Genomic DNA, 23,561 nt, shown 5'->3' on the forward strand with positions numbered 1-23,561 from the left:
CATTGCTTACTTAAACCTGGACCTGGAACTGGTGCTGAAACTGGCGAAATTACACTCAGTTCGTCCAGTAATTCTTTATGGACTGATTGTTTCCTTAGCTAATTTTTTACGATAGCTCATAACTCGAGATAGGTCAAATGGGGTAATGTTCACAACTGCTTCTCCTGTCAGCTTTCTACCGTCAGAGAATAAACTTTTTAATGTTTCTTGCCATTCTGCTTCCCAACTAGGCCCATGTAAGTTTAATCTGGTTGAAATGAGCTTTTTGCACAAACAAAATAAAACTGAGAAGTTAGATGGCAGAAGATGTTTTGATTTGACATTTTACAGAGACCGGAAATAAGTGTGGTATGGAGGAAGTCTGATTACACTACACTGTTTTGCCCTCATAAGTTTTTCAGCCTGGTAGCGTGGGATTTCTGGCTTTCAGAATTGTAAAAACTCCATTAACTCTGCCTTATTCGTGTCAGGTTCAGTTTTCTCTGAAGAAACATTTTTTTAAGGCAAAATTTCGTCCGATGCAGTGTCAGTGTTACCTAACACAATGTAATGGTACTGTACTTTGTACTGTAGTAGAAGTAGGGGAAATTTTTTAAAGCGGGAAATTAAAGAAACCATTTTTCAGAACAATGGGATTCTTTTCTCATGATAGGCACCTTACTTTTAGGAATGAAACATGAATAACAATTTGGAAAGAGGTCATGGTCCACACTGGTTTGATGAACTATCCTGTTACTCTTCCCTATCAGTGCTTTGTTTGTCCTTCAGCTGTGCTGTCTTTACAGCCTTTTGCCATTATATGATACATGGTGTGTATCATGCCTTGGCAAGCCACATGAAATACGCTGGTATGCAAAACTTAAGGATGAAAGTAACTTTTGCACAATGTGTGCGACAGTACGGGTGAAGTGTATTCTTTGATAATTCTTGTTCATCACGGCCGAGACCGATGTATGCGACTTGACAGACAAATAATTAATCAATGAAGAAGCTAAAATTGCTCTTTCAGAACACAACTGTTCAATCTATAGCTTGTGCGTTCTCCACATGCAACTACATGAATAATAAGTTACCAAAATGTCACAGCTTATTGGCCCTCCAAAATGCATTTTTATAGCTTTAAGTGTTGGATAAGCTACAGTCTAGGGGCCAACAAACGCATCTGTCACACTAACCCAAAAAATTCAGTCACAAATTCAAATAAGTGCAGGCAGGCGTTTCAGGTAAAAATGTAGGCTACTAACAGTATTTTAAATGTTAACAAAATTGAGTTCATTTCAAATAAAGTAATACTAAGCTTCATTCATAATCATTCATCACTGAAAAAATGATAATCTGAGTGAGGGCTAAAATGAAACATTATCTTGCATTTGCATGAACTCCCGAGAAACCATGGAAAAATAATTAGTTTCTTTAATGCAAATCTAAAGGTAAAATTCCACAATTGTGAACTAACTAAACTCAGAGTGCAGATCACTCTTGAAATTAACTGCAGAAAAGTTTTTATTCACTGTCAACATGCACAAATGTCACAACTCCTTGGCAAAATACTTGGAAGTATTCCTATTCACTCGTGAGTTAACCTACTCCACACATACTTCCTGTCTGTTCTAGCTGTAAACCCCGATTGATTCATAATACTAGAAGGCCTCATGCAAAAATTGTCACCACTAACTAAACCCTTGCCTTGATATGGATCAAACTCTCACACTTCAGACTTCGTAAACATACTTAAACTAAAATTTAATTTTAAATACGTGCGTCGTATATGAATTTGCACGTGAATTTCATCAGCCTTAGGGTGCTGTTCTCAGTTTTTCTCTAATGTAAATATTTTGCTCTGAAATGGTGGTTTTGTCCATGTAAACAGTAATTTGTGTTGTTAGATTACTAATAAGTATAAACAATTAAAACTAATTTCACTCAGACATTTGGAATTACATCCACTAAGTACTGCTGCCACTACTTTCAATATTTCGTATTTTGTGTGTGTGAAAATTCAAGTTTTAATGTGCAGAATGTACAGTCTGGCCTGTAATTCAAAATGGATAATTTTTATTTTTGAAAAAAATGTCCTTTTACAGTTTGATAGTGCTCTCAGAGATTTATCCATAGACACACAGCTTGTAGAAATTGCTTAAGGCATTATAAAGATATAAATTTTTTAAATTCATTACATACATAAAACATTCAACATGAAATAACTTAAAAACTAAACTTCGTAGTGAGGGCGAATTTTCACTCAATCACTCATCATGCTTTTGTCTTGGTAACTATGCTACTGGCTTTTCTGTCACTAATTGCATTTAGTTTTTATTATACTTAGTCTTATTTGGAAGTTGTTCTGGCTAGTCAATTTAGCTTTGGCTAGTCAGTTTAGCTTTGGCTAGTCAGTTTAGCTTTGGCTAGTCAGTTTAGCTTTGGCTAGTCAGTTTAGCTTTGGCTAGTCAGTTTAGCTTTGGCTTGTACCTTCTCATGTTTCATGCCGGCGGCTGATTTTTTTCTGGCCACACAGCCAGAACCTGCATTTATCTGACATGTGATCTAAAATTCTCATACTAGGAATGTCTACCAATCACTGCGCCTCAAAGGATACCACCATCTATTGATGATGCTGCCAAACTCGTGTGCCTGCAGATCCGTGCCTGGGTTGGTTGGCCCGCCTCCTATCTGTGAAACACTCACTGGTTCGGCTGCTAATGTCAAAACAGGACATGTGCGCATGGCCATGTCTCTTTTTTAAAGTTCCTTGTCCCCAATACTGGGGTGTACAATCTTATGTGTCACTGCTATGTAACATATCTCGATAAAACTTGAACTGTGCATAGAAAGAACTGGTACAGTACAGTGTGGACGGTAACTGAAAGCAACATGCAGTGAGATGAACAGAAATGACACTTTTATTCAAAGACAACAATTACACTGAATCCAATGCAGTTTGGACACTACCATCATGTGACATGCTTCTTAATAGGGTGTGTGATCACGACAGATAGCAAAGCGAGCTTGGTCATATGCTTCCATAGTGGCCGCAATTTGGTAAAGAGTTCTTGTGGCTAGGTATTTGACTGGGTTTTCGTCCTCCTCCAGTGCAGTTTAAAACTGCTGTGTGATTGTTGGTGCATGTATATGTTCTGTAACAATGACTCCCCAACCCTTTCCACATGTGCTCAATGGGATTAAGTTGGAGAAATGGGCAGGACAGTGCATTTGTCAAATATCTTCTCATTCCAAGAGATCCTCCATGTGCACAGTTAGCTATGGTTGCACATTGACAGCCATAAAAATAAAGTCGTGGTCGAATGAACCCCTGAAAAGAAGCACCTGTGAAAGCAGTGCAGTGCCACAATAACATTGACCATGTTACTGAGTATTGCAGCTGGATTCAGGACTTCCTTGCAGATGGAACTCAATGTGTCGCTGTTACTGGAACAAAATTGACAGATGTAAGAGGTAATTTCAGGGGTACCCACTGTAATAGGAGTGTTACTGTGTACAATGTATATAAATGATGTAGTAGAATGTATCAGAAGCTTTTTTAAGGCAGTTTGCAGATAATGCGGTTGTCTATAAGAAAGTAGAATGTCAGAGGGCAGCAACAATTTACAAAAGGACCTACAGAGGATTGACGAGTGCTGCAGGGATTGGCAGTTGACAGTAAACAGAAACCATCACAAAATATCGAGTACCTATCCAGAGCAGCCTTAAGTGGAATGACCACATAAAGCAAATAGTAGAAAAAGGAGACATGAGACTGATATTCTTAGGAAGGAAATGTAATTTAGCCACTAAAGAAATGGCTTACAAGGCACTTGTTTGACCGATTCTTGAGTATTGTTGATCCATCCGGACCCTTACCAGGTAGGACTGATGGAAGAGAGATGACACAACAAAGAATATGTCATGGAATAGTTTAGTCGGTGTGAGAGCATTACAGTGGGAAATGCTAATGAGAGGCATTGTGCATCACAGAGAAGTTTACTGTTGAAATTTAGAGAGAGTACTCTCCAGGAAGAGTTGGACAACATGTTACTTCATCTCACATATGCCTTGCAAAACAACTGCAATGAAAAAAATTAGAGAAATTGGAGCTAATACAGAGGCTTACTGACAGTAATTGTTTGCACATGCCATTCGTGAATGAAACAGAGTTTGGGTAATTAGTTAATGGTGCCAGGAGTACCCTTCAACACAACCATCAGGTTGCTTGTGTAGTACTGATGTAGATGTGGAAATTCGATCGAGCTGTGTTACTTTACAATGACACTTCATGTGAAAGTTAGGTATGTCCTTAAGTTTTCAACACCAGTGTATTTGAACAAGCTGCTCCTTCTGTCACACAGATAACTACTATGTTCTCTCTTGATAATCAAGTTGTGAAATGACAGTTGTGTTGGAAGATATGTGTTGGAAGATAAGTTCGTGCAGTCCATTTCAAAGAGATGGCCTACTACCTTTAAATAACATTGCTCTTTCAGGGCTGTAAAGAAGTTAATTTATTATGTAGGTTGCACCTTGAATTGGTAGTAATACACATGTGTGTGAATTTCATTCTGCTGGAATGTACGTCTCTTTCATAACTTTATTTATTACCCAGTGTTTCCAGGAGAGAACGAACTGATGATACTGTATTGTTCTCCTCCTCTTCCTTCCATTCCTTCTCATTTCCATTTCTCAGCACTATATGTCTGTGCATGATTCTTGGAGTGACTATGCTGTTCAACACTCTTGAAACTCTATAACTGGACCTACACTAAGGTCCTCCAGTTCACGCTACTCATACACAGGGTATGCAGATTCATGTTCTCGTCATCAAATTTGGAATTTAGTTTGCAATCCTTGATAACTTTGAAACCATTAAACGTGTTTTCAGGTGACAGCATTAGTGGCCATGAGCCTTGAACATGGAATACTCAAATGCTCAAATATTGGACTTCATAAAGGGAGCTGAAAAACATGGAAGCAACTGGTGCTTTAGGCCATGTACAATTGTTCACTGAAAGTGGGGCAATTGGGTACACTATTTATGCTGACCTTTTAGTGGAGCAACAGGGAAGTACTTAGCCAATGGCATCATGCACCTTCCCCCGAGCCAAACTGTCACAAATTATTTTGATATCACTCTAGCTTGCTGACTTGGTCTCACAGATACATGCATACATGCATTTAACTACCATGTATTGGAAGGTACAAACAATTTCCATTATATATGTTCTGGATTTTGTATTTGAAAAAATACAAAGTACCAATTTGAACATAGGTGCGCATTTTGTATTGGTAACCATTAATTCTCTTACTTACATAAGGAGACTCACTTATATTTGTCATTGTAAAGTACTTGTGGAAAAAAGAGCAGTAGTCATTACAGTATTACTCCAAATAAGCTGTACAAAATACATCATGTATTTTGAGCATTGAACACCTCACAACCTCAAATGTAGCTGACAGCAGTTTGTACATACAAAGGAAACAGCTGCATCAGTGATCAGCCTACAGTACAAGGACATCCGACAGTACAAGGACATCCGACAGTACAAGGACATTTCTCTCTTTCACCTTACATGGCTAGTTTTTACAACATGAAAATATACAGAATATGAAAATAAAACCTAACCTTGAGCCTCGTTTGTTGTTGTCGCAAATGAAAATTATTTGGGAACTGAAGTCGCTTTGAATGAATGGGTAAATCGGTGGGATTGTTGTTATATTGGGTATGGTAAAGACCTCTCCAGCTACTGGATGTTTGAGGATAATAGCTTCAATGACAGTATTTTGCATACTTTTAATATTCAAATGGATAGTATTACAAAGGCTTAGATGATTCAGATTCCTTTGTAACATTCTAATCATTAACCGATAAGCAATAAATACACCTTTACTGTTTTCTGCAAAACTGACAGCAAGGAAGAAAACAAAACAGCACATTGGTGTTTAGAAAAATAAACAGCCTATGCCTGTCTGAATATTTGTAAGAGTATCATGTAGAAACTTTGAACTAAATCAGTCAAGAAATTTTCTATATTTTCGGTAACAATGAATGACAACTTGTCTTTATATAGTCTCATATAGATAGATGATTTATGAAGCAATAAAATGAAAAGGGAAATCCGGCCGGAGTGGCCGTGCGGTTCTAGGTGCTACAGTCTGGAGTCGAGCGACCGCTATGGTTGCAGGTTCGAATCCTGCCTCGGGCATTGGATGTGTGTGATGTCCTTAGGTTAGTTAGGTTTCATTAGTTCTAAGTTCTAGGCGACTGATGACCTCAGAAGTTAAGTCGCATAGTGCTCAGAGCCATTTGGACCATTTGAAAAGGGAAACAGTTTTCTGCCAGTTTCTTAGTTAAAGCAGTGACAATGGATGATACTGGTGATACGGTGCTTCAGTGAATTGGGATATAGTCATGTTGGATGAGATTGACTTTCTTAAGGAACATCTGTGTTATCAGATGCAGTTGGTCACACAGAATGCACACACTTCTTGGCCATGTAGGAACTAACACCCATACAACTTCCATGCTCAGTGACAGGAGTAAACAATCTGATAAACAAGCTGCTTGGCATTTCCAATAGAGAAACATATTTTTCTGATGCAAGGTTAAGGGTAATTGACTGTACCATATTAATCTTTTCTGATCACCACTGGTCTGTGTTACACCATAAATTCACAGTTTACTTAATGCCAGTGAATTTTTTTTAAATTGTTGATCTGAAGTTGAGAAATGTTGTAAATGTTCAACTTGTACAGCTGTGTGTGAATTGTGATTCAGGAAAGAGGTTATGTAGGATACCGATTGATTTTGATGTTACTTGTCACATTGGTTGTGGGAGGTCTTCATGGCAAATTACTTCAGTGTTCAACAGTACCAATTACCAAGGATCGGCTTCTGTTTGTGGCTACTATTTGTTGAGTGCAAGCTTTTAGTGCAGATAGTGTTGATACGTCACACACACAGTTGTTGCATTTAACCCCACCAAATAATTTACTGATTAATTTATATTGCTCTTCTACTTTCTCTCTTAAGTATGTCCATTTACACTGATGGATACATGACGTGTAGCATTCTACATAATGATTTCAGTCATTCAGCAGTGATCAGTCGTAGTGCACAAATGGTCTAAATTACGTACACAGTGGGCTTCCACAAGTTTGATTTGGACTGTAATGAAAACTGGTCTATGTAAGGAATGTTTTTATGTTTGATTAGTTTATTGTATGCCTGCATTAAATGTTTCAAGTTAGATCACGTGACATTTATGCTGAGAGATACTATTCTTGCTTTTCAGAGGCAGTAGCTGACCCAAGAACCGGAAAAATATCCCAGAATGTCACAACGCATAAAGCAGAATCTGTGGTAAATAATGCTGTTGCCGTTTGTGTTTAAATAGCACTGAAAGAGAACATTTAGAAATGATGTATGCTCTATTATCTTATCGTATAGAAGACCATGCTGCACTCATGTCTGTGAGGTAAGGGATGTTAAAAAAACTTGTCAGCATGGCAACACTGTCTGGACTGAACTGTGGTGAACAAGGAAATGACAGATGATGTTGTTGTGCTGTTACAAGCCCACTAACTGTACCTTCGTGTTGCATGCATACAGAAAACAATGTTAATGGTATTAAAGCAGGCTGGCACAGTACACACCTTTGGATGTTCGTACACCACCAGATTATTGACAGATACGAGGATGGGCAAAGAATTGAAATTGCCCATAATTTTATTTCATGGCTGTCAAGGTGGTTTGAAGAAGCAGTCAATGTTCAGTGGAAATAAAGGCAAGGTTGACAGTGTGCTGCCACCAAGCAACAAGATTATTATTTGGTCCTAAATGCCCAGACATGGCCAAACCAGCACAGCACCTGCCCTTGCAGCAGAATGTACACCAGACTGTGTCATGCATCTTCCATCAATATAGTACATCACCAGGTTTTAGAGGTTGTTTTGTGTGCTCAGTGACACATTAGATGTAGTCCCCCTTACACAGACCTACTGTGGCTTGGAAAATGTGATGTTTTGCCAACCAATAGCTGATGCTGGAACATGGTAGTGCCCTCTTCTGATGTGTTGATGTTTAGTGTACTGTGATTATTCATATTATGTTTATCTGGCAGATCACTGGCACACATTTAATCTCTGCTAGTGCTATGCGCAGAGAGAGAGAGAGAGAGAGAGAGAGAGAGAGAGAGAGAGAGAGAGAGAGAGAGAGATACTTCAATACCAGTGTTGTCATTTGGTGTGGTTCCACATTATGATGACTAGATTGCTGCATGTGTTTTGTAGTGGACTATGAGGGTTGCATTGTTTAGGATAACATCTTGCAGTGATATGTGTACCTTTTTGTGTGCTTATATACCTAGGTTTTGTGTCATGAATGATAATGCTCAACAATGCAGGGCTAGACTAGCAGAAGAGTGCCTGCCACATGAGAAAATAACAAATTTAGACACACAAGTGGGCTCCAACAATTAAAATTTGATGGAACAAGCATGGGATGATCTACATGAAAGGAGTGTAAATTTAACACACAGACACCACAGACCTTTGCTGAGATGCAAGAGGACACTAGTCCAGCAGTGGGAGGCATTACTAAAAGATATGCTATATGGTCATATACACAATATTGTGAGCCATAGTGCCTCCTGTATTGCCCTGCAACAGCATCACACCCTGTATTGATGTTCAGCAAGCCAGTATCTTTGGGACACATGGTGACACCCCTGAAGAATTTGTTGTTTTCTGGTACACAGTTTACCCATCACTCTCACAGTCAGTGTTTCCAATCCACTGTTTATCATCTCACCTCTAGTTTATCATCTCACCTCTAGTTTATCATCTCACCTCTAGTTTATCATCTCACCTCTAGTTTATCATCTCACCTCTAGTTTATCATCTCACCTCTAGTTTATCATCTCACCTCTAGTTTATCATCTCACCTCTAGTTTATCATCTCACCTCTAGTTTAGCGACTGTCAAAAGTATTTCAAACTACGGACATGACTGTATTATGTTCTGAATTTAAAAATGGAATATTTGGGAGAATAATACTTTTATGAAATATGTTACTTAAAGATATGGAGGGGATAGAAACATGTTTTAAGAGTCTTTAACTTCAACGTGCATGTACTGTTACTTTTCAAATTTAATCTGTATTGTTTTTAAACCTCTTCTGCTCTCATTACTCCTTTCCACCTTTGCTTCCCTCTGTGTTTTCAGATTGAAAATCAATCTGTGTTATGTGGAAACAATAATTTATTCTCACTCTAGTCAAATTTCCTTGTATACAAGTGTGTGACCAGATTTAATGAGTTCACATTGCACTGCACACAGGATGACTGTAATTTTCTTGAAACTTGACTCCTAAGCATTTTGTTAACACTTTCCACAACACAGTGTCTCTCCCCCTTTTCAAACCAGTGTACACACATTAGTAATTGTTAGGTTCTACTTTCCGTGTATTTGTGCAGGCCACTTGTTCATTTAGGACCTGTCCTATTTTCTACCTCCGTGGCAAGGTTGAGAAACTGTTAATTGAAATACCAGGACATGTGCTTGTGCCAGAGGTATTGAGTCTTCCCTGTTTCACAGTCTTTAACACTTCAGACAATTGCTTTTCTGCCTCTAGAATCAATTTCCGCCAATTCATATTTTGCAACCAATGAGACTATTTTGGATATAACAGTTTGAACTTGCAGCACTTAATTACTGTCAGTAGTCAACTTATAGTTTGACTTGCATAACTGAATAAGAAACCCAGACCCAATTTAGATATTCTGAAATACATTTGGCTGTAGAATATCTTTCTAAATTGATCTTTGTGATACTATATTCACTGCTCAGTTGTTATATTTGTTCTTTATTACAATTTTGCATGCATTTAATGTCGATATGGTTTCTTTCATTATTAAATTTTGTTTCATTTTCTGTTATTCTTTTTGGTTCTAAAACAAGAATAAAGAAGAAAAAGGAAGCAGGAGGTGTCAGAAAATAACATTGTAAGTGGCATAAAATGGCTGCTGAAATGGACTAAATGTAACAGCGAAGTTAGTAATAAAATATAGTTTTCTTTCTTTCAGCCCTACATATGTTCACTCTGGGAGAAAACCAAGCAGTTAGCAGGGACTGCAAGAAATTATCAGTGTGCTGCTGAAGTTTTATTTGCTAATTTGATGACAGGCACCCAGGATTTACTTTTTTGTCAGACTAGTCAGATAAAGATTGTTTATACATTTTCAGCAAATATATGAACCAAATCAGGCAATGGTGGTTAGTACTCTGGATGTGGTTGTACCTGAAACTGAGTGAGATGGTGTAGTGATTGAGATAAAGGACTCACTTGTAGAAAAACTACATAACCCCCCTCCAGTCCCAACCATACAGATTTAGCTGTCTCTTTGCTTTCCTTAATTAGCACTAGACAAATACCAATATGATTTCTTTGAGGAAACAAATCAGCCTTCTCTCTTTCAGTCTTAGCTTCCGCAACCTTGTGAATAACTTCATTGTTGGTGGGATGTTAAATTTAGAGAATGAATGCAGCAAGTGGCCATATTCTCAGACTTAATATTTAGAGGTATTTTTTTATGAAAAGTCAGTGTTATCATATTACATTTACATCTATACTCAGCAAACCGCCACCCCTCCCCCGTCCCTTTCCTGTCCAGTAATGGAAAGGAAATGAGAAGACCCAAGAAGGGCAGATAGTTTCTTCATAGGTTCATTTAGCTCGTGCAAAAGCGTCTTGGAAATGTTCATCAAACTACAGTGGCAGACACAAGAAGTGAGGCATTCTGCATCATAGTAATGAATAGTTTGTAGGAAGAAAGATTGTTCATAAGCCTACATGTGAGCTCAAATTTAATTTATCTTGATTTTCTTTTCACAATTTAAATGTAGGTGGAAGCAATACTGGATATTGGTTGACATTCCCTAGGAATGTACACTCTCAGTATTTAAATAGGAAAGCACACTATGACAGAGATCCTGGGTACAGTATAGTGTGTGACCTGGTAAAGATTGCGTCGGCATCGAGACACACCAATGTTGAGTTTGTATCTGTCCTGAGACGCCATGACCGGTCTCATTTGAACTCTTCTGTTGGGAGAGTTAATTTGGAGTTGGAACGGCTGCTTGGGTCGGGTGCGGGGGCTCATATTGGTGTGGTTCCTGTTGATTCTCTCAGTAGGTGGGACTATACCAGGCACGGCCTACATCTCAACAGGAAAGGGAAGGGGAAACTGGCTGGGGTAATAGCAGGAAATTTAAGGGGGGGAGGCACTGCCATGAATGGTAAAATACCAGTGGTTACAGGTGTTGGAGCAGCACCTTTTTTAGGATAGGTAAGACAGAAGGATGTAAAGTTCTACGAGAGGTCAGGATTGAAACAAATCTTCAGTTTAGGAAAGAAATTAAACAGCGCAATTCTAGCACATTGGATCACCAATCACAGCTGTCAATTATAAATTTTCACCAGTCACCAGAAATTTTATCTCCACCAAGTTGTATCTCAGTCCTAGGTAATTGCATTGATGAATTAAAGTCACCCAACCCAGTTGACATAATCTGCCTCTCTGAACACCGTGTGACTACTGGTATAGCAACTAGGCCTAAGCACAATGAGAAACTCAGACAGGAGAGTACTGCAAATGTTAGAATAAGGAAAGGTTCTCATAAAAGTATAATTAAAAATAATGTAAGTATATTTCATCAAAATATTGGGAGTTTAAAGAATAAAATAGATGAGCTTCTGGTTTCAGTAATTAAAACTTCCGGGCTAAGAGGCCGTGGTCCAATAGTAGAATTACTTCTCCCTGACGTTTCGTTGCCAGCTGCGGGCAACATCATCTGAGGTGAGTCTACGTAGACTCGCCTCAGATGATGTTGCCCGCAGCTGGCAACGAAACGTCAGGGAGAAGTAATTCTACTATTGGACCACGGCCTCTTAGCCCGGAAGTTTTAATTACTGAAGACGCCGGCCGTGAAAGCCTACACGCTATGATTAGCTTCTGGTTTGTTTAGAAGATTTAGAAGCTGAGGATGAAATAGATATACTATGCCTGTCTGAGCATCACATTGTTACTGATATGGATAAGGTAAATGTAAGTGGATATAAGCTCTCTGCACATGTAACGAGAGAAAATATGGAGAAAGGAGGAGTTGCCATATATGTCAAAAGTTATCATTGTGCAAAAAGTATAGAAACAAAGAAGTTTTGTGTAGAGAAACATATAGAAGCATGTGCCTGTGAGCTTAAGTTAAATAAAGGCACATTTATAATTGTAACTGTATATAGGTCCCCATCAGGAAATTTTCATCTATTTCTGAAAAATTTGGACTCCTTGTTGTGCTATCTGTCAGACAGGGGGAAGCAAATTATTGTTTGTGGGGACTTCAATGTAGATTCTCTGAAAGAGGGTAATAGGAAAAATGACCTTGAAGTATTACTCAGTTCTTTCAATTTGACACCCGTTATTGATTTTCCTACTCGGGTGGTAAAGGATAGCAGCTCACTGATAGATAACTTCTTTATAGACCAAGATAAGTTTAACCAGATAAATGCTCAGCCTGTTGAGAATGGTCTTTCTGATCATGGTGCACAGCTAGTTACAATATATGACATAGCTCCATTCAGCAGCACTAAACAGTCCTCCAAAGTAGTACGTTCAGTCAACGATTTAACAATTGCAAATTTCAGGGAAAGCCTACAGCAGTTAGACTGGGATGAGGTGTACCGTGAACCTGATGCCAATTTAAAATATAATTTATTTCATGACATATTTGTTAATGCATTTGAAAACTGCTTCCCCAAGAAAATAGTTAAATATACTCGTAAGAAACCTTGTAACAAACCATGGCTTACTAAGGGTATAAAAATATCTTGTAACTGGAAAAGGGAAATGTATCTAACAGCAAGAAAGAGTAGTGACCCAGGAACTATCAAACATTATAAAAACTACTGTGTTATATTAAGAAAAGTTATTAAAAAATCCAGAAGTATGTGTATCATGTCTGAAATCAGCAACTCTCATAATAAAATTAAAACAATTTGGAATATTATTAAAAGAGAAACAGGTCAACCAAGAGCACAGGAAGACAGTATTACCATCAAATTGAATGAAAACTTTACAAACAAAAAGTCAGAAGTTGAAAATATTTTTAATAATAATTTGCTAAATGTTGTGGATATAGTAGGATCCAGGTGTTCATTAGAAGATGCTAGGCTGTTAATGGAAGAGGCCATACCTATGCAATTTGATACAATTGAAATCTCACCCACTTCTCCCTCTGAAATTAGGAAAATAATAAACTTGCTTAAAAGCAAAAACTCACATGGAATTGACGGCATTTCCAGCAAAATACTAAAAGCTTGTTCTCAACAGATAAGTAAGATTCTCAGCCACCTGTGTAATAGCTCTCTGGAACAGGGCATTTTCCCTGACAGACTGAAATATGCTATTGTTATACCTTTGCATAAAGAGGGGGATAGATCTGATGTCAACAATTACCGTCCAATCTCCCTTCTAACAGCTTTATCCAAAATTTTTGAGAAAGTAATGTATTCAAGAGTAGCTTCACATATCTGTAACAATGAAGTACTAACAAAGTGTCAGTTTGGTTTCCAGAAAGGTTTTTCAACAGAAAATGCCATATATGCTTTCACCAATCAAATTTTGAATGATCTGAATAACCGAACACCACCCATTGGGATTTTTTGTGATCTCTCAAAGGCTTTTGATTGTGTAAATCATGAAATTCTGCTAGACAAGCTCAAGTATTGTGGCATGAGTGGGACAGTGCACAAATGGTTTAATTCGCACCTAACTGGAAGAGTGCAGAAAGTTGAAATAAGTAGTTCTCATAATATGCAAAGATCAGCACATTCCTCAAACTGGGGAACTATCAAGAATGGGGTTCCACAAGGGTCAGTCTTGGGTCCTTTGTTGTTCTTAATATATATTAATGACTTGCCATTCTATATTCATGAAGAGGCAAAGTTAGTTCTCTTTGCTGATGATACAAGTATAGTAATCACACCTGACAAACAAGACTTAACTGATGAAATTGTCAATACTGTCTTTCAGAAAATTACTAAGTGGTTCCTTGTAAATGGACTCTCACTGAATTTTGATAAGACACAGTACATACAGTTCCGTACAGTGAATGGTATGACGCCATTAATAAATATAGACCTTAATCAGAAGCATATAGCTAAGGTAGAATATTCCATATTTTTAGGTGTGTCCATTGATGAGAGATTAAATTGGAAGAAACACATTGATGATCTGCTGAAACGTTTGAGTTCAGCTACTTATGCAATAAGGGTCATTGCAAATTTTGGTGATAAACATCTTAGTAAATTAGCTTACTACACCTATTTTCACTCGTTGCTTTCATATGGCATCATATTTTGGGGTAATTCATCACTGAGGAATAAAGTATTTATTGCACAAAAGCGTGTAATCAGAATAATAGCTGGAGTCCACCCAAGATCATCCTGTAGACATTTATTTAAGGATCTAGGGATATTCACAGTAGCTTCTCAGTATATATACTCTTTTATGAAATTTGTTATTAACAACCAAACCCAATTCAAAAGTAATAGCAGTGTGCATAACTACAATACTAGGAGAAAGGATGATCTTCACTATTCAAGATTAAATCTAACTTTGGCACAGAAAGGGGTGAATTATACTGGCACTAAAGTCTTTGGCTACTTACCAAATAGTATCAAAAGTCTGACAGATAACCAACAAGTATTTAAGAAGAAATTAAAAGAATTTCTGAATGACAACTCCTTCTACTCCATAGAGGAATTTTTAGATATAAATTTAAAAAAAAAAAAATATTAATAAAAAAATAAAAAATAAAAAAAAATAAAAATAAAAAATACAAAAAATGAAAAAGTTGTTATATTAACTTAAGTATGTTGTTACATTAACTTAATTATGTCATGTATTGGAAAATTTGACTCGTTCCACATCATTACGAAATATCGTATTCATGATCCATGGAACTAGTATTAATCTAATCTAATCTAACTTGTAGCATCTGCCACTGTAGTTTAATGAGCATTTCCAAGACGCTTTTTCGTGTGCTAAATGAACCTGTGAAAAAACTATCTGCCCTTCTTGGGTCTTCTCATTTTCTTTATCAATCCTGTTGAGGATGGGTCCCAGACTGACAAGAAATATTAAATTCTTAGTTAAACAAGGATTTTGTAAGCTACCTCCTTTGTAGATGGAGTAATTTCCTGGCCATTTATCCAATGAATGTCTGGTGCTGCTTCCCTATAATTTTTTTTTAGTCATATAAATTAAAACTGATTGATATGCATAATCCCAGATATTTAAAGAATGTGACTCCTTCCAGTGATTGTTCAGCATTCATGTAATCATACAATAATGGGTATGTCCACATATTTGGAGGTAATGTATTACCTTTTTGTGTTGTGTCAACTGCCAGTACTTGCACCAAGTGTCATTCCTCTTCAGGTGTTCCTTCATTTCACTACTAGCTCATTCAACAAAGACAAAAAAAAAAAAAAAAAATGCAGTGTGAGCATTGGGGTGGGGGTTTGGGGTTGCATTTAAAGGTCACTTTGTAATGTTTATCTTGAATAACTAAAAACTGGCAACTTCTGGCAAAAATCTTTCCCAATACAAAATTAAAACACATTAAATTTCCTGGGAAAAAAGTCCTATTCATTTTTTCTCTAGGGCTAAATAGTTTCTGCATTGTAGGGATGGAAAAATTGCAGATTATTAAAATATTTTTCTACCAGTATAAAATTAATGTTTATCTTTAAATGAAAGGAGTTGAAAACAAATATTAAATGTTTGTACAGCATGTAAATGCAGTAGAGCCATATTAAGGGATAAATTGTGTTCTGCTAGTGTAAAAGGGGGGGAGGTGGGAAATGTATCTGGTAGAAGTGTTAGGGATGGTAGGTTGCTGGATTGTGTGTATGCATTTCCCTACTTCATAGGACTGCAAACTGAAGGTCAAGCAGTTTGTTTCAGTCTTTATCTACCCCACTATGTCACAAGAAGCAACTACACACTTTTTCACGAAGTTACATCAATCCTCGACAGTGTGCCATATGATTTGCTGGTGATGCAGTCCTCTGATGTGTGTGTGTGTGTGTGTGTGTGTGTGTGTGGGGGGGGGGGGGGGGGGGGGGGGGGGGGGAGGGGGGGGTGTATTGGCCTCAAAGTACTTTACCACTAAATGGATTGCAGATAAGAGTTACTAATAATACTAGCACAAGTAACACATATGGACAGAAGCCACGTAAATCTGTGCACACTGTTCTACACTGCTAGAGGGGAAATTGATTTTTAGTCATCTTGTACGGCTACTGTAGTGTTCTTCTGGAAAAAATAACTTCTTCCAATATGAATGCTGCTTTATTTTCAGTTCACAGACAGGCTATACCTCCCCAAGGTTTCCTATCCAGTTCTGTTAAGTGAATAGACAAAATAACATTTCTGAGCATGTGTTTATATATTGGAATTATTTTTGGTTTATTGAATGACTACTTACTTTGGTTGTTAAGTGAGCTTTTATGTAAACTACCTTCCTGTGTGCTTAATTTGTAAGTGTGATGTTGTCAGTGACAACTATAGTGTTGGTGGGGGAAAGGGATTGGATTAGCAAATTTGACACATTGTTGATGTATCATTGCTACCAGTTGTAATGTTGTGGAATTGTGTTTTAGTCACTTGGTGGTGAATTAATTGATATCAAAAAAGTTACTGAAGTTCTTTCACCATTAATTGTGTTACTGGTAGACTGCATAAATCTGTTCCATTCAGAAATTGCTGGTGCTTGTAGAGTGGGCTGCACAGAGTGGAGTTACCGACCACACATCCGCAGTAATCTTGCAAGTGTGGTATGAATATATCTAATGGAATGGAACTGATCATGTTCAAGTCTGGAACAGTAATCTGCTGTGATGCAGTGTTTGACTTGAATGGCTTCTGAGTTTTTTCTGCTCACTGACATGGGAATGATAAATCAGACATGCCGAAACCTAGCCTGAATTGTTTTACACAGGAAAATACATGGAAAGAAATGCACAGACAAAATTTTAGTTGCTAAGAGACACTGCGCGAGTGTGTGTGTGTGTGTGTGTGTGTGTGTGTGTGTGTGTGTGTGTGTGTGTGTGTGTGTAAAAAAAAATGTTGAAGTTATTTATTTTAGATACACGAAGAACTGATTATGACAGTGGTTTCTATAGCACTGCCTGTCTAGCATGCAATTCGACGAATGAGAAGTATCTGTGAAAAGGGCCCCATGATGCATGGTGTAAATATCTGTAGTGCATATATGCCTATTTTCAGCACCTAAAACCTGAGCAAATGGATGCAAACACTAAACGAATGAGAATGTGCAGAAAATTTGAAATTTGCCAGTGTTCACTACCCCCCACTCCTCCCCCCCCCCCCCCCCCTCTCTCTCTCTCTCTTTTTTTTTTTTTAACTCAATTGGCAACTTCAGTTTTTCTTAGCATTAGTCCAGCATTTTGTGCAGATGTTGGCTACTGTTTCTCTTTGGCTTCTTTACAGTCGAGGGGAAGTTTGTAAACATAACACTAATAATTACTGACAACTAACATAACCTGAAGGAAGGCTACCATTTACACTCTAGTTGTTGGAACTGGTAGTCTAGCTGTAAAGTGCACACCTGGAAACTGGGAGACCACATGACTGAATCTCGATCAGGCCACAGATTTTTTTCAGTTGGCTTTCTGAACTAGCTTACACCTCCCAGTGATGAGGAGTTGCAAGGAATGACATGCGATTTAAATTTTATGTTAACCAGTAGGTCCCTCTTCACCAAGATAGATAACTGGGATAGGTTAGGGACACACAAGTCACAGAAGTGGCATGCAGTTGGAAGACTTGCACCACGCTATTGAGCCACATGTAATAAAATAATAATAATAATAATAATAATAATAATAATAATAATAATAATAATAATAATAATAATAATAATAATAATAATAATTTCTGTATATACAACTACAGAAATCCGTAATTATTGATACATGTTCAATTACCCGAAAGTTCCTAAATGCAATATAACATATACCGTACAGTTAAAAGGAAGTCACGCTTGATCAAGGTCCGCGTCACTTTCCATTTTTGACCAGACATAACATCTGAGAAAAGAAAGAAATAATAATAATAGTTTTTGTTGTTGTTGTTATTGTTATTTAGGGATTGTTTAGCATTTCAGTAGCTGCTATGTATCGAGTAGTTCTTGATGTCCACAGTGACATATGCGAAGCACTTCAAGGGAGACAATGTTAACAAAATATTATTAATAAAATGTGAAATAATTTATACTACTTTCCACATAGGCTTCTTCATAAAATGTGCTATAGAGTTTGGTAAAGAGCAGATAGCATGATCTCAGGTCTATTTTTGACAAAGGCTTTGTTGGCCAGCTTATTTTGTGACGGTCTTTTAGTTGTGCCTGTCTGCAACTCAGCATCTCCACTATATGTTAAGTAGCGACTATCCTTTTCATTCTATTGTTACATTTCATCCTCGATTTTTCATTATTGGATATTCTTTATTTTTTAATAGCCTGACCGCAAAATGATAAATTGCAGTGCGTACCCTCATCTCTCCTGAAATGTGATCAGTGCTATACACAACAGTTGCAAGGATAACAGCAAACTTCCTCTTTATGAAAACTATGAATTTCTCTATAGTATTGCCTATTAATAAGTGCTGTTCTACGTGGTTATTTGAAGGAAACTTTGTAATTTTGTGACTTCCTATTCTGTAAGGTTCCTCGAACCTGCGTAACCAGGTTGAAGCAGCATGGATATCAGCATTGTCTCACTTACAATTGAGAGGGCTCAGTCTTGTAGATATCCGTCAGTAACACTGCATTCGCTCTCATAAGCAGTTGTAAATCTTTCAAACAGTTTTTCTTTCACACTTCTGTGAGCTTTATTTTGGCGCATACTTTTTACATTGTGCAACTCTTGCTTCCATTTATACAGTTCACATTCAGATTTTACGAAATGAGACCAGCTTTGCACACTGCTTAACTTTAAGCATTTTGTCCCCTCTTCATTTGACCAAAGATTCACAGCCTTTTCTTTGTCACAGAAAACTGTCGGCAAAGTAATGAGACCTTTCCTTTGGGCTAGGAAGACATTATTGTTGCTGCTCGAACAGTCCATGGGTGTACTGCCACTGCATAGTGTCCAACGGGCACAATATTTTGGCGATCAGACATGTCGCCATCGTCAGGTGCCCTGATGAACTGAGCTCCTGAGGCCGGGTGGCCGTATTAAATCTACTCCCCCTGTGAGGTGTTCTCTCCGCAGTCAGCGACCGTACGTCGGCGGTCACTGAGATGCTGGCGTCGGCGTCTGTAGTGGCGTTGGTGTAATTGCTTCGTCCACCCTGGTCCCCCATTCGTTTTCTTTGCTGAGTGTCTTTTTAATTAGACTCAGTGCTGGTTCCCATGCCCTGCTGAGCTTATAGCCGCAATCTCAGTTGAAAAGTCCATCCTCGGTACAAATTTCGATAGTCTCTCTAACGACGCTGTCTCAGTATTTAGATGTCTGTGCCAAGACTCTGGTATGTTAGTATACCATTTTGTGATTTTCAGACAAACAGTACTCTGCGATCGCTTACTTGTTGGGGTATCCAAGTAGTGTGTGCCTCTGATGTTCTCGGCAATGATCTTTGATGGTGCACACTGTCTCTCCAATATAAGTCTTCCCACACTGACATGGAATCTGGTATATGCTGGCCTTCCACAAACCCAGATTGTCTTTAACACTTCCCAATAATGCTCATGTTTTAGTGGGTGGGCAAAATTTTAATTCTGGGACCTTGGACTGGATTGATGGTGTTACCTGGATGACCGCCGATTCTGCACATAAGGCCTCGGGGAGTCAGATATCTAAATTCTCCTGTCTCTCCGACAAACCATCGCTGGAGGCCCAACGCAAGATGGTCATCAACCTAACGGACATTGAGCTGACTCGGGATGCAGTTTCTGTTCTGTAGAAGGGACTTAATTTTGCTCACACACCTAGATTCACGCTGGTAGTGGACATTGTCAGCACAGTTGAACACGTTGCTGCGCGACTACCACCTGAAGCATCTGAAGAAGTATGCTGGGAAACCTGCTGTGCTCTGGTGAGAATTAAACCGATCAAATCAAATATTACCAGCAGTGAGAGGGCAGCCATTCGAGACCTGAGACAGAGCCCCGAGATTGTTGTCTTACCAGCTGACAAAGGCAATGCTATGGTTGTTCTTTCACATAAGGACTACATTGAGAAGATGCAGAGCCTGCTAAATGACGAATCTTACAGGAAGATCAACGCTGACCCAACAAAGAAGGTGGAGGACAAGACTATGGCTCTTCTCAAGGATGCGGATTTACCAGAGGGTGTCACCAAGAAATTGATACCTCAAGGACCTGTACCGCCAAGACTTTATGGACTCCCTAAAGTCCACAGAGAAGGTGTGCCGTTACGCCCAATTGTCAGCAACATTAGGGCACCTACATATTTGCTGGCCAAATACCTGGTAGAATTACTAAGCCGTTATGTGGGTAAATGCCCTCATCACGTCCGTAATTCTGTGGATTTCGTAAAACACCTTGACAGCTTCAATCTGAAAGACTCGGATATCCTGGTGAGTTTTGATGTTGTTTCATTATTCACCAGGGTGCCTCTTTTAGAGTCAGTTGAGCTTATTGCACAGAAATTTGACAAGACGATGACTGACCTTTTCAGGCACGTTCTGACCTCCACGTATACTATGAACAAACAGGAGTAGTTGCAGTGGGGAGCCCACTCTCACCTGTGGTTGTGAATTTCTACATGGAGTACGAGGTGCGACAATAAAGTAATGAGACTGGTAGGAAAAAAAAAGTTGCTTACCGTTTTAGTCAAGTTTAGTGTTGTCTCCTTCAAAGTAGTTCCCTTCTGATTGCACACACTTTTTCCAGCGCTTCTGCCACTGATGGTAACATTTCTGGAACTCATCTTCTGTAATATCCTCCAAGGCCCTCATCACAGCTTTTTGTACATCTTATGTTGTTTGAAAATGGTGTTCCTTGACCGCTGTTTTGACTCTTGGAAATAGAAAAAAGTCACATGGAGCGATATCTGGTGAATAAGGTGGCTGTGGTAGTACTGAAATTTGTTTTGGGGTTAAAAATTGCTTTACTGACTGAGCAGTATGGGATGGTGCATTATTGTGATGCAGAATCCAATTATCAGCAATGTTGGCACAGACACGAAGAACTCGTTTACTAAGTCAAAGTTTCTTTGTAGTAATATTGGTCAACTGTTTTTCCAGGAGGCACCCACTCTTCATGGACAATCCACTAGGAATCAAAGAAGCAGACAAGCATGCATTTCACTTTTGACTTTGACATGCGAGCTTTTTTTTGGTCTGGGTGATCCTTTTGAACACCATTGTGAACTTTGACGTTTTGTTTCTGGATCATACTGAAAAAAACCAACTTTCATCACCAGTGATAACACAGCTAAATAATTCTGGATTGATTTCCACTTCCTCTAATAGATCGGCTGCCACATTTTTCCGTGTTTCTCGCTGTTGTGGTGTGAGATTTTTGGGGACCATTTTTGCACAAATCTTTCTCATACCAAGATCCAGTTATTAGATGAACCATTTCTCGATAGATGTTCAGTTCTTCTGCAATCATTTTCATGGATAATCTTCGATCAGATCATACGAGTTCACACACCCTGGCCAAGTTGACATCTGTCCGTGAGGTTGATGGTTGTCCACTGCGATTTTCATCTTCAGCATTTGTTCTCCCTTCACTAAACATTTTATGCCAATGAAAAACTTGAGCTCTTGACATAACCTCCTCTCAAAAAGCCTTATGAAGCTTACCGTAAGTTGCTGTCACGTTTTCACCCAATTTAATGCAAAAAGAAGTGGCATACTGTTGCTCAATATTATGCGGTTCCAGTTCCGTGATGACAGAGACAAACACATGGTAACTTATTACAGCACAACTCACGACTGAGCAGTTGCATCGATGTACCGCTTGGACCAGAAGCAGCTTATAGATCAAGGTCAAAGATATTGTGCCTGCGCAGGCCTGCAGGGTTGTCACATCTTGCAAAGAAAATCAGTCTCATTACTGTATTGTTGCACCTCGTACTTCGAGGAGGAAGCTTTGGCGTCATTCAAATGGAAACCTACTTGTTTTTTCCATTACGTGAATGACATGTTTGTGATCTGGCCCCATGGAAGGGACAAGCTCCTAGACTTCCTTACACACATGAACTCCATACATCCGAACATGTGATTCACTATAGGGACCAGAACTGAAGGAAGATTACCATTCCTGGACATCATGGTCAAAAGAAGAGCGGATGGCACCCTGGGCCACAGGGTATACAGGAAGAAAAGATACACCGACCTGTATTTGCATGCAGATAGCTGCCACTACCCTGCACAGAGGAGTGGGGTGTTAAAAACACTGGTGCACAGTTTGTGCACCATCTCTGATGAACAGAGTCAGCCCCAAGTGCTGGAACACCTCAAAACTGTATTCCAGAAAAACAGGTACTCGGAATGGTAGATCAGATGTGCTGTCCACCCCACCTCTACAGCACAGCATGTGGAGACGGAAGAAGTCATGGAGGAAGAGATAGCCACTGCCTATATACTGTATACTGGTGCACTGTCAGGGGAAAAAAGTATGAATATTGAGGAAACACCGAGTAGGAAATGTCTTTTGCCCACCCAATAAAACACGAGCATTATTGTGAAGTGTCAAAGACAATCTCAGATTGTGGAAGGCTGGCATATACCAGATCCCGTGTCACTGTGCGAAGACTTATATTGTTCAGACAGTGCGCACCATCAAAGATCATTGCTGAGAACATCAGAGACACACTCGACTTAGGTACCCCAACATGTCGGCAGTCGCAGAGCACTGTTTGTCCGAAAATCACGAAATTGACTACCAACATACCAGGGTCTTGGCATAGACATCTAAATATTGGGACAGCGTCATTAGAAAGGCTATCGAAATTTGTACCACACACGGTCTCATCAACTGAGATTGTGGCTATAACCTCAGCAAGGCATGGGAACCAGCATTGAGTCTAATTAAAAGACGCTCAGCAAAGAAAACGAACAGGCGGCCAGGGCGGACTAGGCAATTGCACCGGCGCCACCACAGACGCCAAAACCAGCGTCTCAGCGACAGCCGATGCGTGGCTGCAGGCACAGACTATGGAGGGAATGCCTTGCAGGGGGAGGGGATTTAAGACAGCTGCCTGTCCTCAGCTCAGTTCATCAGGGCACCTGACGGTAGGGATATGTCTGATCACTGAAATATTGTGCCCATCGGACACTGTGGACCGGCAGTACATCCGTGGACAGTTCGAGCAAGAAATACGCCGGGAGAAACTTTAGAATCACATTATTGTCCCTGATTCTTACTGGCACAGGTGTCATCATCTGAACCACAATTCATGGAGTTGTCAGAGTTCCTTCCTACTTCTTCTAAAGTTTCCATAACTTCTAATG

The 23,561-nt window shown here is 39.0% G+C and overlaps 1 protein-coding gene across 1 annotated transcript in view; it reads left to right on the forward strand.

The window, feature by feature from the left end:
- Positions 1-23,561, forward strand: part of LOC124555224 — a 173,253-nt gene that overhangs the window by 106,224 nt on the left and 43,468 nt on the right. Inside the window, exon 9 of the mRNA XM_047129078.1 lies at positions 7,284-7,351. Coding sequence (XP_046985034.1) covers positions 7,284-7,351 — 68 coding nt within the window. The remainder of the gene's footprint in view (positions 1-7,283; positions 7,352-23,561) is intronic.

The sequence above is a fragment of the Schistocerca americana genome, chromosome X, assembly GCF_021461395.2.
Source record: "Schistocerca americana isolate TAMUIC-IGC-003095 chromosome X, iqSchAmer2.1, whole genome shotgun sequence".
NCBI lineage: Eukaryota > Metazoa > Arthropoda > Insecta > Orthoptera > Acrididae > Schistocerca > Schistocerca americana.